General features: G+C 32.1%; 2 protein-coding genes across 4 annotated transcripts; one reads left to right on the top strand and one right to left on the bottom strand.

The window, feature by feature from the left end:
• The first annotated feature begins 9,551 nt into the window (after positions 1–9,551).
• On the top strand, positions 9,552–11,256 carry LOC107412301 (rubisco accumulation factor 1.1, chloroplastic). The gene has a single exon (XM_016020045.4). It carries the CDS (start codon positions 9,640–9,642, stop codon positions 11,017–11,019), a length of 1,380 nt encoding a protein of 459 aa, XP_015875531.2. The 5' UTR covers positions 9,552–9,639; the 3' UTR covers positions 11,020–11,256.
• Positions 11,257–11,965: 709 nt separating this feature from the next.
• LOC107412300 (1-aminocyclopropane-1-carboxylate oxidase homolog 1) lies at positions 11,966–14,567 on the bottom strand. Of its 3 annotated transcripts, none has more exons than XM_016020044.4 (4): positions 14,270–14,567; positions 13,389–13,982; positions 12,569–12,890; positions 11,966–12,435 (listed from the first exon to the last, which is right to left on the bottom strand). In XM_016020044.4, the coding sequence occupies exons 2-4, from the start codon at positions 13,928–13,930 to the stop codon at positions 12,184–12,186; spliced, it is 1,116 nt and encodes a 371-aa protein (XP_015875530.2). In that variant the 5' UTR covers positions 13,931–13,982; positions 14,270–14,567; the 3' UTR covers positions 11,966–12,183. The 3 variants fall into 3 exon arrangements, with proteins under 3 accessions (XP_015875530.2, XP_024926142.2, XP_015875527.2); XM_025070374.3 differs by having other exon boundaries at positions 13,389–13,971; XM_016020041.4 differs by having other exon boundaries at positions 13,389–13,944.
• Positions 14,568–14,769: the final 202 nt, after the last annotated feature.

The following is a 14,769-nucleotide window of genomic DNA, read 5'->3' as shown; positions in this document are numbered from 1 at the left end:
ACAGTTCGATTCTGTTACTCTAATATTTTTACTGCTTATTTGTTGTTAAAATAAAATTAGATTGATTAAAAGAACTAAAAAAGAAAAAGAAAAAGGTAGGAGTGAACAGGTGACGCACAATCTAAATAGTGCGTCGCCTGTTAACTATATATTAAAAAAAAAATCTCATTTTTATTACTCTAATATTTTTATTGGTTATTTGTTGTTGAAATAAAATTAGATTGTTTAAAAGAACTTAAAAAAAAATTAAAAAGTAAAGGGAAGGTAATAGGCGACGCACAATCTAAATAGTGCATTGCCTGTGACCTCTATTAAAAAAAAAAAAAAACAGCTCAGTTATGTTGTTATAATATTTTTACTAGTTATTTGTAGTTGAAATAAAAGAATATTATTTAAGAGATTTGCAAAAATAAGCTATACAAGAAAAATTATATAATTGAACAACAACCTTGTATAATTAAATTTTATTATTATGTAAACATAGATTAGTGGTTGGTATTCATTTTTCATGAGTAGCATTTAAACATACAATACAATTCAAATAAAATATAAATGCAGTATTAATGGCAACTCTGGTCAGTCCCACATTCAGCGACCCTTAACAGATGTGTCGCATGTTTTTTGTTTTTAGCGATCTTTTGAGATCGACAGTTTTTGGATGCGTTGTGTGAGATCCCACATCAGTTGGAAAGGGGAACGAAGCATGCCTTATAAGAGAGTGTGAATACCTTTCCCTTGAGAAGCCTTTTAAAACCGTGCGAACTGGATCCAAAGTGGACAATATCTCATGCGGGTGGACTGGACTATTACAGTTGGTATTAGAGTTAGACCCGGATCGGTGTGCCAGCGAGGATGCTAGGCCCCAAAGGGGGTGGATTGTGAGATCCCACATCGGTTGAAAATGGGAACAAAACATGCCTTATAAGAAGGTGTGAATATCTTTCCCTTAAGAGGCCTTTTAAACCCGTACGGGCTGGACCCAAAGCGGACAATATCTCATGCGGGTGGACTGGACTGTTACACGTTATATATTTATTGAATTTTTACTAGTGCATTAACATCAGAGTCGCGGTTTTGTTTTTTCAGATGCGTTTGTTTTGTAGCGTCGTTAAATGAGTGTCGCTAAATATCAATTTTCGCATAGTGTGGATTGTTAAATAAATTATAATTAAGATAAGTCATATCATATTTTATTGTATATTTTCATATATGTTATTCATGCATGAGCGCCTTGTTTGTCCGTTTAACATTGTAGGCATAAACAATTTGTCACTTCAATTCTATATGTGCATGTACAATGTAAGTTGTTACTATATTTGTCCAGGAAAAAGAAAAATGTAAGTTTGTTCCTAACAAGAAGAGGGTAACTAATTATTCATATCAAGTTATAGTTAGCCTTGTACTTCATTTAAATCATTAATATTATCAAGCTCATGACATTAATCCTTCTTCTTCAAACAGTTATTGGTTGGTTGTTAGGTTTCTTTAATTAGGTAGCTCCATTAATCAAACGATTAATCGAATTCTCTGTTTTACTCTCATAAATGGTGATCATATCATAAGTATATATAATAAAAATTATGTACTTATATAGTTGTAATTTTTCGTATTAGTTGATGGGTACAACATCCTATAGGACACTTAAAAAAAGGTGATGATAGTAACTAAAATATGTACATGTAAGAGTGTGGGTTTCACATAATTAAAAAGCTCATAGATATAAAATTTATGTGGGCCTACATGCAAGATTTTCAATGGATTATAGCTAATCTTGTTTATAATTACCAATGGAGACTTACACAACTCAAAGAAAAACAAGAGGTGAGCAATTTGTTTTGAATTTATTAATGGAGGGAGTTAACTGTACATCTATATATAAATATATAAGAGTTTGGATAGTTAAATAAATTATAATTAAGATAAGTCATATTATCATAGTTAGTGTAACATAACAATAATTAATTTTATTTAAAATTAAAAATCTATGTGGCAAATAATCTTATAGCACCCATCAAATGAAGTAATGCTTTAGCTGTTGATCATAGCAAACAATCAATTTATATGTATATATATATATAATTTCGTTAAAAAAATACACTAGTCCTACACCATAAAGAGGATACTATCGGACTTTTGACAATAATAAACCGAATTTTTGAATTTTTTATCGAAAAAAATTGATACCGCACCCTTTATGATGCAAAACTAGCATACATTATAATAAAGCTATATATATATATATATATAAATATATTTTTGATAAACAATTTCAATATCATCAGGTAGCATAGCTGGGAACCTAGCCTCATTTGAACTTTTATAGATGCCTTTTAGCACTTAAAAAGAAGTCGAGGTACCCAGTACCTGGACCATATCGCCTGGATAATTCCAGAGCAAATAGCATTTTATTTTTGGTAAATAAGCAAATAGCATTTATATATAATACATAGGGTGAGAGCTGTACATATGAAACTATGGTCATCCATATGTCATATGATGTTGACATTGCATTGGTCATGTGTGAAAGCGAAACATGCATTGCATATTGCATACGGTGGCTATAGGGCCTCTATAATAATATTTGATACATGTTTCGCTGTGTAATTTTGGTTATATATTTTATTGGAGAGGTAAAGGAGAGGCACTGCAAATACATTAATTTGCCGCAGTATTTTTTTTTTTTTCCAGCCAGCTATAAATTTAATTTTGTTTTAGCCTAAATAATAGAATTTAATTCAGCGGTTAATATATATTTTTTTATTACTGAATCTTAACAGCAGTTCCTAGTTAAAATGATATTAAATTAATCACAAAATATGATTTCGTGTTAATGAACATTGGTCTTGATTAATTTTCGAATATTGTGGAGATCAGACAGAGAAAAAGTTTGGCTTTATTTAATTTCTCCCAATAAATTGGAATGGTAACTTGTCTCGTTCTTGTTGTGGACAGGTAGGAAGAATAATACCAAAACAATATTACAAACAAAAATTGATCCCAAAAAAATAAAAAAAAAACAAATTAATAAAGAAAAATGTCATCTTCTCTTATGTAGCAAATATCTCACGTCTTTGTTTATCAGAAGCTGGTCAACAAAATAAAAAAAAAAAAAAAAATTGCTGGTGGACAAATCCTTCTATTCCAATAATAAATTTTTAATTAAATGACAAAATTTGTGGTCTATAAATATCGTGATCTGCCATAATTGTACACAGGTCCAATGTCCAAAAATAGAACAATAAACGGTGATAATTGGACAGTTGGTGGGTTGGATCCATTAAAAAACGCCAATATATTGAAAAAAAAAAGTGAATTAAATGATTTCACAATGATGGTCACACAAAATAAATTTTCATATTAACTAATTGCTAATTTTGACAAACGAATCGGCAGCGGCTTTTTTTTTTTTTTTTAAGCTTTTTAATCATATATAAATTGAAATAAAAAAATCAGATATATATATATATATTTTAATACATATATATGTTTCTAAAATGAAAATTGGAAAAGTTAAAAGTAAAAAAGTTAAAATTACGGATACAGCTGACCTTTTTTTTGTCTTTAAGGGTTGGTCATCTCTGACTCTTGTTTGTCTACATTTAGGGTTTTCCACTTTACGGTCTACACATAGCCATCCTTGCCATTTGAGACGAAGACCATGTACTTTGGATTTATAGAACAAGTCATGCAACTTGGAAAACGTAGTTATATTTGTTTTTTCTATTTATATTAAAGATTGAAACAACGATATTTTTATTTTATTTTTTTACTTAATTTAGTGCAGTGAGGTATTATATTATATAAAAATATTGCACGAGCACAGCCTGATATAGACAGTAGTGGACATGGTGCTTGTTAACAATGAGCTTGGTTCTAAGAACCCATCCAGTCAAGTCCATGCATGATACTTTATCATCAAGTGGCATTTTTTTCATTGCTTTCTTTTTTTTTTTTTTAATAGCATTTTTAATTACATAATATATATATTATGTTGATATTAGTGAACAATTACCAAAAAAAATATTGATATTAGTAAGCAATTACCAAAAAAAAAATATATTTACATGCAGTACTCAAAGAACATTGCAATCTCTATTGACCTTGTGAAAATTTTTAGGAGGCAAACGTAACAATAACAATGATAAGTAAGTAAAAAGTAAAATAATGATTCCTTTTCTGTCGTATAGCTTTACCTCGTTTAAAGGGAAAGGAAGAAGTCAAAATCTCATGTCCTTTAGCTCTCATATGCAGGGCCCATACATAAATTTTTGACCAGAAAAATGGAACCACAACAATGTTCATGTCCCAATCCAATTGAACATCTGGCTAATCTTACTCAATAATTTCTGCTATTCATGAATTTATATATATATATATATATATATTTATAAAATATTTATATATGAACAAAATTAAGAAAAAATAAATGCATAAAAGAGAAACAAAAAAGAGCGTTCATGATTGATTGACCAAATTAAATCCGGTTTTAATTCTTTTGGAATGTGCATGAACCTGTATGTATCATTTATAAAGTTAAAATCTCTTTCCCCATCCACAAAATTATTAATTGGTTCCGAATTCAGGTATCGGCACTTTAATTTGTGACCTCTACTTCATTTTCGTTTTCAAAACCTCAAGGAAATAATGCTTCATTCATCTATAAGGCAAAGAAAGTATATATATTCTTATTTTATATTCCCTCCATATGTACGTGTTTAAAATAGGTTCATTTCCCTCGTGCTTATATTTTTCAGTTGTTAAAAAGCTCATTATAAATATATATTACGGGGATGCAAATTGCAGCATTCTACATTTGCAAATTAGGTAATAATAATATATATGTCAAATGATGCTTTAGCATTGTATCTAAACGAAGATAAGCCATAAAGTTAATTTGAACACAAATGAGTGTGTGTTTGCCTAAAGCTTTTATTGCCAAACAAAATCTCCTTCAAAGCGCTTTGAATTTAGTCAAATGCAATAAAATAAAAGGGTCTCTTTTTAATTTTCTTTCTCTGATTTATGGGTCAATTAGGTAATTAATATATATGAATTAAGTTAATCCCACTAATCAAACAATCATCAGCATTGGCATTATTGTTTGCAACATACCAATTGACCAAAGCTTTATATACTGATAAAGAGTTTTCAATTTGCTTTAGTGGATTAGCTTTCGTGTGGTTCCACTTATATATATATATATATATATCATTCCCAATATAGAACATCTTTAATGAAAAAAAGGCATAATATTGAATTACCATTTGGTCTAACCATACCCCATTTTCCTTCTGAATCATTCAATATGTTCCAATTCATTTTATTCTTTCACCCAACTTATCAACCTTTGTTATAATATTGCTTCATCATTTTAAGATAACTTAAATGACAATGATCACTGTTAACAATTTATTTCACTAAAGTTTATATAGCTAAATAAGAAAAATAATCAAACCTATCAATAAATTAATTAAAGCAAAACAAAGAAAAGATTGTTGCTATGTAAAGAAAAGAAAAGGAGGTCAATCCAAAACCAATGGATTGCTGCAGGGACCATTAGTTGAATTCTGCCAAATTAATTGAACTACATTACTTTCACTCCATTATTTTTGTCCGCAGAACACAATCCAAATTCAAAGAATCTTGAATATTTAATAGAAGTAACTGTTGAAATCGAAAATTGAAATTTAACTCTTGTACACAAAAATTGGATCAATTGGTTTGTATAAAACTGTAGCAAAAAAATTGGTTAATATGATCCTTTTTCTAATCATTTATTATTTTTATTTTCTTAATTTCTAACACTGTTTATACTCCGGGATTTATTACAGCCATTCCTGTTTCCAAAGGTACGTCGCTTTCATTCTTTTGTTCGGATCAATCCATGCCAAGTCTCTCGTTTGACTGATTGATAATAATATTAACTACCACCTTGTTATTCATTAATACCATTTTACCACCTAAGCAACTTACTTATTATAATCTATTTAGTGCTTGTGTTTTCAAAAGCTAGTCAATATATATATATATATATATATTAAAGATGATCAAATATATATGTATACATATTATTATTATTTTTAAGTAGTGATTTTTGTGTGGATAAAAGAGAAACTAATTAAGGATTTGATGGAAGTGTCTATTCAGCAGTTGGTCAATCAAACTTACAGAAGTATTTGAAAACTCTTTTTTTAAGTTCAAAGTTTCATATAAACTTCTACTTTTGGTCAAACTTTTCAACGTGGCCAATAGAAAGAATGTTTAAGTGGGAACATTTGAATTTTTTAAGGCAATATATTACCGGTTCCCAACACCCAAAGCAGATTGGACTACGATTTTGTATTTGTGATGATTCATTTTTGAATTCAACGTGAACATGTGATTAAAAGTGTTTGAACTTTGAAGTTTAATTAATTAATTGCTAAATATTATTTAACTATTTGCAAATACGTTTTGTTACCCCTTAAGGCTACATGAAATCATCATCAAGATATAAGCTTACGTACTCATATATACGTACATATCATTACTCTTCTATCATTTTTTTTTCCTTCTTTATTTTTTTTTTCCTTCTTTCACAGTAGGAAAAATAAATAAAAAAGAACAATATTAGTTTTTGCATAAAATTTCATTATTTTTCTTAATTTTCTCAATATATAATCTAAAAGCTTATTTCATTATTATTCTGTTAATTCGTTTAATTTCCATTTTCTTTTTCCTTTTTGGCTGGATTTGTTTGTTGGTGATGGCAAAAGGCTAGATATAGTCCCTAATTACCATATCCATGTAAAGGTGTTTGAAGGGTTTGATATGATGACGAGATTATAGAAAAGGATTATGAGGAATAATTATTTACAGTTATTAAATCATTCAAGTTATATAGATATGATAGTTGTGGATAATTTGTTCCTCACAAAATATAAATCTAAATATATATATATATATATATATATTCTACCATCACCAATAAATAAATGTAACCAAAAAGAAAAAAAAGAGAAAAAGAAAAGAAAGAAAAAATAGGACCATACATAAAAATAATCTATATATCTCTTTCATTATATATATATATATATATATATGTTCCCTTTTTATTTTATCCTATTTGAATATATATATATATATATATATATATATAGTAAGACCCTTTTATAGTGAAATTCAATTGAGGAATAATTTCTATTTAGTCATAAAAATATTATGGTCCCAATTTAAATCCGTTATGAATAAGAATAAACTTTATATTATAATAAGTTATAACTTTTTAAATTTCATATTGAAAAATTTGCTTTCACATAGTAATAATTATCTATATATTGCACAATGTATATGATATGCTACATAAGGTTTAAGAAAGTTGTTTTGAATTGAAACTACGTTTATTTGTTTTATTAATGCATGTCTATAACTTGGAGTTGATAGGCTCCATTAATAATTTATTAATTATTTTTTAATGTATAGTGCTTACTTTACCTTATACTACTTTTACTAAAAATAAGTCAAAACAATTTGTAATTATATCTTTATGAAGTTATAACTTCCTTGTAATAATAAAATTAATTTGGTTTCGACATTATAACAATAAAAAGATTTTACTTTTTCATATCTATCTATATATATATATATATATATAAAATAAATATTTTCATATATATATATATATATAATATAAAAAAGATATATGAATTATTTGACGAGACGAAAAGGTTTGGCTGCATGCCTCCAAGTGCAAATACATCTTGTGTATATGGTATTGATTGATGGATCGTGAATACAAAACCAAAAGGTACTTCATTATCTCTCACTTTCTGACCCGGTCTGATTTTCTTTTTGCGGCCACAAATAATGCCAAGTCATATAGCGAACTAATCAAAACTGTTAATTCTCACACGTTTTAAACATGCGTTTGTCAAAGAGTTAGGAATAAAGAACTCCAATTTTGCCTCCTCTCGAACGTCTTCACTCTCCATGCATATATTTCTAGAAGACTTGAAGAAGAAATTTCTGAAAATTAAGCAGATCGATCTTTAAAATGTAGTTAAATTTAAGACTGGTTTGGTTAAATCCTGTATGATATGAATATGCATGCATATTGATGTAAGTGAGGGCTTAATTTAATTGTTAACGTTTGGTTCTTATACGTTTAATCAAAGACTAGCTAGATACTGTACTTAAAGATATATATAATGTCCGAGAGAAATAACATTATACAAGGCACTTAAATTTTCTAGCTATTATTTGAGCAGCCGTCCTAAGGTATCTCTTTTTTGATAAAGTCAAACTTTCCAATGCTTGGAAGCTATATAAAAATAATATATTTTTTTTCATTTCTTGTTGTCGTAAACCCGTGGGTTAATTGAATATGCATGCATGTAGATATACCATTTAGACGAAATTGGGTTGGTCAAAAACTTACATTCTCTTAATACGACGTATGATGTGATTCACAGTTTACTTAGAATTGGTCATTTGTGATTCCGTGTGCTAGGCTTTTAAACATTGCTAGGGAAGAACTGAAAAACAGTATGAATATTTGAAAGCAGCCCATAATCAAACTCAGCCTAGCTGATAGGGTAGCACTTTAAACATATAAGTTTAAAGCAGCCCACTAAAATACTTCTATTTTGTATTCACCAAGGAAAAAAAAAAAAAAAAAAACACATTCTGTGGATTAAACAAAATTTCAATATTTTCTTTTAATAAAATGTTATAGTCTGGGATTACTGAATAGCTTGGTTGGAATTACTAAGATGATTTTGAGGGTCAATTAATTGACTCTGTGAAAGTTAATAATTTCTTACACTCTCTGTAAGTAACTAGAGGATGAAGACCAAGGATGGAACCAATATTCTTAAAATGGGGGGTTGGGAATTGAATTGTTATCATAAAAAAAATTTTATATTCAAAATCATCTTATTTAAAAAATAGAATAAACCAGCACATATATTATATTTCATATATATGCTTTATTTTCTTTGAAAATAAATGAAACTAGCATAAATTAAATTATTTGATTTTATTGAATATAAATAAAAATATGTTTGAAAAGAAAGCTATAAAAACTACAAACTACATATAATGTTGTTAGGGGTTAACCCAAAAAAAAAAAAAAAAAAACATTATAATTTGTTTTTTTGGGATCATATAAATATTTTCAAAATGTAAATTTATATTTTGTTAGAAGAGCTGAGTTTCGTTAATCACTATTGCCCCTCGCCCAAAACACACAAAAAAAAATATATATATATTAAATAAAACATATGATAATGTAAAAAAGATTTAAACTACATAGTTTAACCTACATTTTATTTTTTTTTCCTTGTCTTATTATAAAAAAAAGGGCCAAAAAAAAAAAAAAAAAAAAAGAAACCCAAATTTGTTGTTCCCTTTTGAACATTGGGCCGAATTAGACGAATAGAAATTAATTGGGCCAATGACCCATAATAGGAATTAACTGTGCCTAAAATGTAGCCCATTAAATGTCAAACGACTTTCTATCTATCTCTCTTACTATCTCGGTCCCACTCCAAAGCCCAAAGTATTATCTTCAAAAAAAAAAAACGAAAATATCCGGCGAAATACAGATAAGGCACAGCAAAAACTCCCTCGTCCTCCATTTTCGACCTTCCCAACACAAAAATGCTTTCTCTCACAGCAAACTCTGTGAAACCCTCCTCTTCTTTCATCTCCAACAACAACAACAACAACAACAACAACAAGCCCTTCTCATCTTCTTCCTTCCTGAACGCCCACCGTCCTCTCCTTATATCCCATTCCAAACCTCTCCCAAGCCCAAAACCCATCTCTGCAACTCTCAATCCTTCCCCAACTCCTTCCTCAAGCCCACAACATCAACAGCAGAACCTCTACCAGCCCTTCAGACCACCTCCATCTCCACTCCCTTCCCAGTTCCGCAACCTCGATACGGCAAGTCGTATCGAGGTCCTTGCTAATCGTCTCGGCCTCTGGTTCGATTACGCCCCTCTCATCCCAACCCTCATACAGGAAGGCTTTTCCCCTCCTTTCATTGAAGAAGCCACCGGCATTTCGGGGGTCGAGCAGAACTGCCTCGTCGTCGCCGCCAAAGTTCGCGATTCCTTAGTCCAATCCAAGATCGACCCAGAAATTGTCTCGGCGTTTGACTTGGGCGGTGCCGAGTTGCTGTACGAAATTCGGTTGCTGAATGGCCAGCAGCGCTTCGCTGCGGCTCGGTACATTGCTGAGAATCGGCTCGATGCGAAGGGAGCTCAGGACCTTGCTCGAGCGATGAAGGATTTCCCTCGTAGACGTGGGGATAGAGGTTGGAAGAGCTTTGATTATGCACTTCCAGGTGATTGTCTCTCTTTCATGTTTTGTAGGCAGAGTAGAGAGCACAAAAACCCTTCGGAACAGAGGACTGCGGCTTTAGAGCAGGCTCTGGAAGTCGCTGAGAGTGAGAAGGCAAAGAGTAGAGTTTTACGGGAACTGGAGAGAGGGGGTGAGGCTAAAGATGGAGTGGAAGGGAATGTCGAGGAAGGGGTTCGGGTTCCGGTAGTGAGGATGATGATTGGTGAGGTGGCTGAGGCGAGCTCAGTCGTGGTTCTACCTGTTTGTAGAGCAGAGGAAAGAGAGAAAGAGGTTTTGGAAGCTCCATGGGAGTGTAGGAATGAAGGGGAATTCGGTGTGGTGTTGGCAGAGAAAGGATGGACGAGGTGGGTTGTCTTGCCCGGGTGGGAACCGGTGGTGGGATTAGAAAAAGGAGGAGTGGTGGTATCATTTGTTGATGCCAGGGCATTGCCATGGAGAACAAATAGGTGGTACAAGGAGGAGCCTATATTGGTGGTGGCTGATAGGAGTAAAAAGGAGGTGGAAGCGGATGGTAGTTTTTATTTGGTTGCTGTTGATGATGGATTAAAGGTTGTAAGGGGATCGGCATTGAAGGAAAAGGATGTGAAGGAGAGTTTAGGGACTGTGGTTTTGGTGATTAGGCCACCAAAAGAAGACATAGACGATCAGTTGAGTGATGAAGATTGGGAGTGAACAAATAAGAGAGTGAAATATTTGTTATAATGGGACATTAATACAAGTTATGTAGAATGTTCAATAAAAGTGGAAACTTGATGCTCATGGAGCTGAGCTTCATATTTTTTTCCCTTTCTTATTTTATTTTATTTTATTTTTTTAAGGAGGATTTAGCCCTTTTTTTCTTTATGTAATTTGTATCCAGCACCATATAAAATGATTTATACGTGCACTTTGTGTTCGTTATTGAGCTTTCTTGAATCTGTCCAAAACTAACGGATGTTGTTTGTGTGATGTCTTAAAATTTCTGCGGGAAGTTCATGTTATTTCAATTAATTTAGAAATCAAATGAATACGTTCTGATATTTGGTACTTAATTGCTTTGACAGACTTGTCTTTGGTTCTCCATTCTAGCTCCTTTTAACTGTTTTCTTGGTTTTTATTATTACGTTCCTTCCATCTTTGTTGTTCCTTTCCTTGTCAGTGGATATTGAAATATTATAAGTTCTAAAGCTTGGCAATAGATAGAAATTGGTTAAATTTCGTTATAAAAATTTATCCTCTTAACACATGATTCCATTTTTTTTTATAACTATTTTATGACATGTTTCTTTTGTGATGTCACTGTTATAGGGTAATAGTGATACTGTCTATTATACAATTTTTTTTTTTACTCTCTCCTCTCTCTCTGGGACAATATGTCATGTTTTCTTGAGCGATATATGTTTTCTCTTTCACCCTTCCAGTTTTTATAAGTGCTCTCTGCACAAATGCTTGAGTAAAGCAGGGAAAGAGAGTTTTTATTTTTGTTTTGTTTGGACATAGGGGAAATAGACTTTGAAGAGTAAATTTAGCAGCATCTTATATACAGCGTGTAGATTTTAAATAAAAGATACGAAATAGCAAAACATAGCAAAGTAGCATCTTATATACAGCGTGTAGATTTTAAATAAAAGACACGAAATGGCAAAACATACCAAAGGGAATTCATAGAGGGTCTCATTAAACCATGAGGTTTATCATTAATATGCATTTAGCTATTTACTAACTGATTCCCTTTGTAGTTTATGTACTTATTGTAGGTTTTATTTATTTATTATTTGTTATTGTACCTTTTTCATGTCCGAGTTACAAAAGGATGCTTTACATATTTTGGATGCTGAAATGGGGTAAACAGAGTTGTCACAACCTTAATGGTTCGAGTGCGGAGAATTCAGCTAGTCCTGCCGCGATCAATGAGTCAATGTAGTCCTTTACCAAGGTTTCCTTGTACAAAGGTGGATTTTCATCTGTCAGCAACTCTTTTATAGGACCAACGAACTTATTTGATTCCTGTAAATGTGTTGAGAAGAAGCATGCAACTGAGATTCTTGGGCCTATGCATTTAGCAATCACTCTATGCTGAACGCTTTTAAGCTTGTCATTGGAGATGAGCTGCATCAAAAGAATACCAAAGCACTCAATGCTTCTCTTTGTTGGAATTTTCATTTAATTGGCCAAAGGAATAATTTTTTGACAGATACAATGAATAATTTCCAAAAGATGGTGAAATATTTGCAGCTCTTACCTGTAAGAAGTCTCCAATATTAACCAATAGAGCTCCTCTCAATGGAGGGATATCAACCCAATGATTTTGGTGGAGAGCTTGAAGACCACCAATGTGATCTTGTAGAAGTACTGTAAGAAAGTCTGCATCACTGTGCTTGCCATGTCCTATACTCCTCTCTGGTTCAGGGCATGGTGGATAGTAGTGGCAGAAAAAAGTATGTCCTTTATTACATTCCATATCTTCCAGGAAATGAGAAGGAAGTCCAAGTCCCATTGATATCAACTGAAATAGAACTTGTCCCAACTTCTTAATATGCTCAGAGTACTGCAACATTGTATACCTGCAACTCGAGGGCATGAGAACAAGCAGGTGCATGTGAAGTGGATAGAGATGATTAAACATATAATTCAGCTTAAATTTAGGCAGATCAGCTGAGAAACACCATTTATTGACGAGCGAAATTTTGTCAAAAATCTCAAGAATAAGATTATATATGATTCTCAATTTTGACAGCATGTTTTCTTGCCTTACTGTGAAAACTTGTGTCATCACTGCACCTTCAGGTGTGCTTTTTTGTTTTTGTTTTTTAGGTTCTCTCCCTCTCAAGTGCCTTGCAGCCTAAAAAAATCTCCTGTGCGGTAATTTCATAGATGTTCTGATCTCTACATTTCTACTAGAGTACTTGCTTCTACCAAAATTCTACAGAAAGATAGAATCTAACAATGCTTTTTTCAGAGTATTTATAAAAAATGGAGTCTATTTAATATGTATTTTCCTAAATTTTCCTAAAGTTATGGCTTTATCTAACCATGTAATGCTTCTAAAATTGGATGTGTACCTGCATGCTGCTGGATATTCTTCAGAGGGTGGTGGATTGGGAGCCATGGTAGAGGACAAAGTGTCCCTCCAATTTGCAGATCTTGCCTTATAAAGATCAAAGTTGCTATTGAACCGCACCTTTTTCATCTTATCACGCGAATAGAACTCCATCTTCACTTCATTTGGTTGCTCATTGAACCTCTTGATGCCTTCAATCATCTGGTCCATTATTTCTTGCGGTATTCCATGGTTCACGATCTGGAAGAAACCCCATGTCTCACCTGCATTTATTACTTCCTTGGCAATTTGGTGATGCTGCAGAGTATCAGTACTTTGCATGCCTTTGAGGTCTATAATGGGAACCTTGAAGGAGGGGAAGCCAGAGCCTAACATCTCAGAAGATATATCTTCTGGTGGTATGACAAAGATCTGAGGGACTGTTACTAGTCCAGCATCAACAAGTCCTTTTACACCAGCTTTTGTATCATCGAAGGCCTTGAGCGCTTTTGCTCTCTCATTTTCCTTTCCATTTTCTGATACTGGTTGAAGATTCTGGTCCATTTCTTTTTGTTTAACTGTTCATTCGAGAACTCTGCTTAGACCTGACAAATTTCTAGTTGAACAGAATAGAAGGACTATGGTAATATCAAGACCAAACACTCAAAAGCTTTAAAAATATAAAAGTATACCCAATATAATTTTATAGATCGATTTTTGATAAGATAAAACCTGGCATGTTTTCCCCACTAAAAAATTCAAGCTGACTCATTGGTTAAGGCAATAATAAAAGATGCTCAAGATTTGTTTAAGTCCCACGAGTTCCCTACTCTGGTGCTTAGTTTCAATTAAGCGTTAGACTTTCTCTCCCTCTAAAAAGGAAAAAAGTTTAAAATTACTTACCGTTCTTTTTGCAGCCACTTTCAGATAATTAATGCATGGAGAGATTTCAACTGTAGGAAGCAATGACTACGATAAGATAATATATATGTATATTATGTTGGGGTATGTGGGGAAGCTAGTTGAATCAAAGAGTGGGCAAAATATTGAAACAAGCAATTTGATGTAATTAGAAACGGAGCCAAAGAGGAGGAAATGCAACTGGTATAAGTTGATTTCTATTGCTCTGGGATCTGCTTATGGGCTTTCGCAATTACAGAGAGCAAGTGATATTAACTAATTGTAAGCCTTGTAAGGTTGGTTATCCTAGACGATATAGGACATTTAAAGCTTAGAGGTTGAGGAACCTAATGCTTCCTTTATGATACATGACCATTCAGCCAATTGCAAACTTGCTTGGATATGAAGCAGCCAATCAAATGCTTTCTTCACCATTTTTCTTTTTGGGTGAATAATTGCTTTCTTCACCTTCTTTTTTTATTTTTTTTATGAATGCTTTCTTC

Source organism: Ziziphus jujuba, chromosome 10 (genome assembly GCF_031755915.1).
Source record: "Ziziphus jujuba cultivar Dongzao chromosome 10, ASM3175591v1".
In the NCBI taxonomy this organism is placed as follows: domain Eukaryota; kingdom Viridiplantae; phylum Streptophyta; class Magnoliopsida; order Rosales; family Rhamnaceae; genus Ziziphus; species Ziziphus jujuba.
Note: the sequence above shows the minus strand (reverse complement) of the source record. Positions and strands in the feature narration are given on the sequence as shown.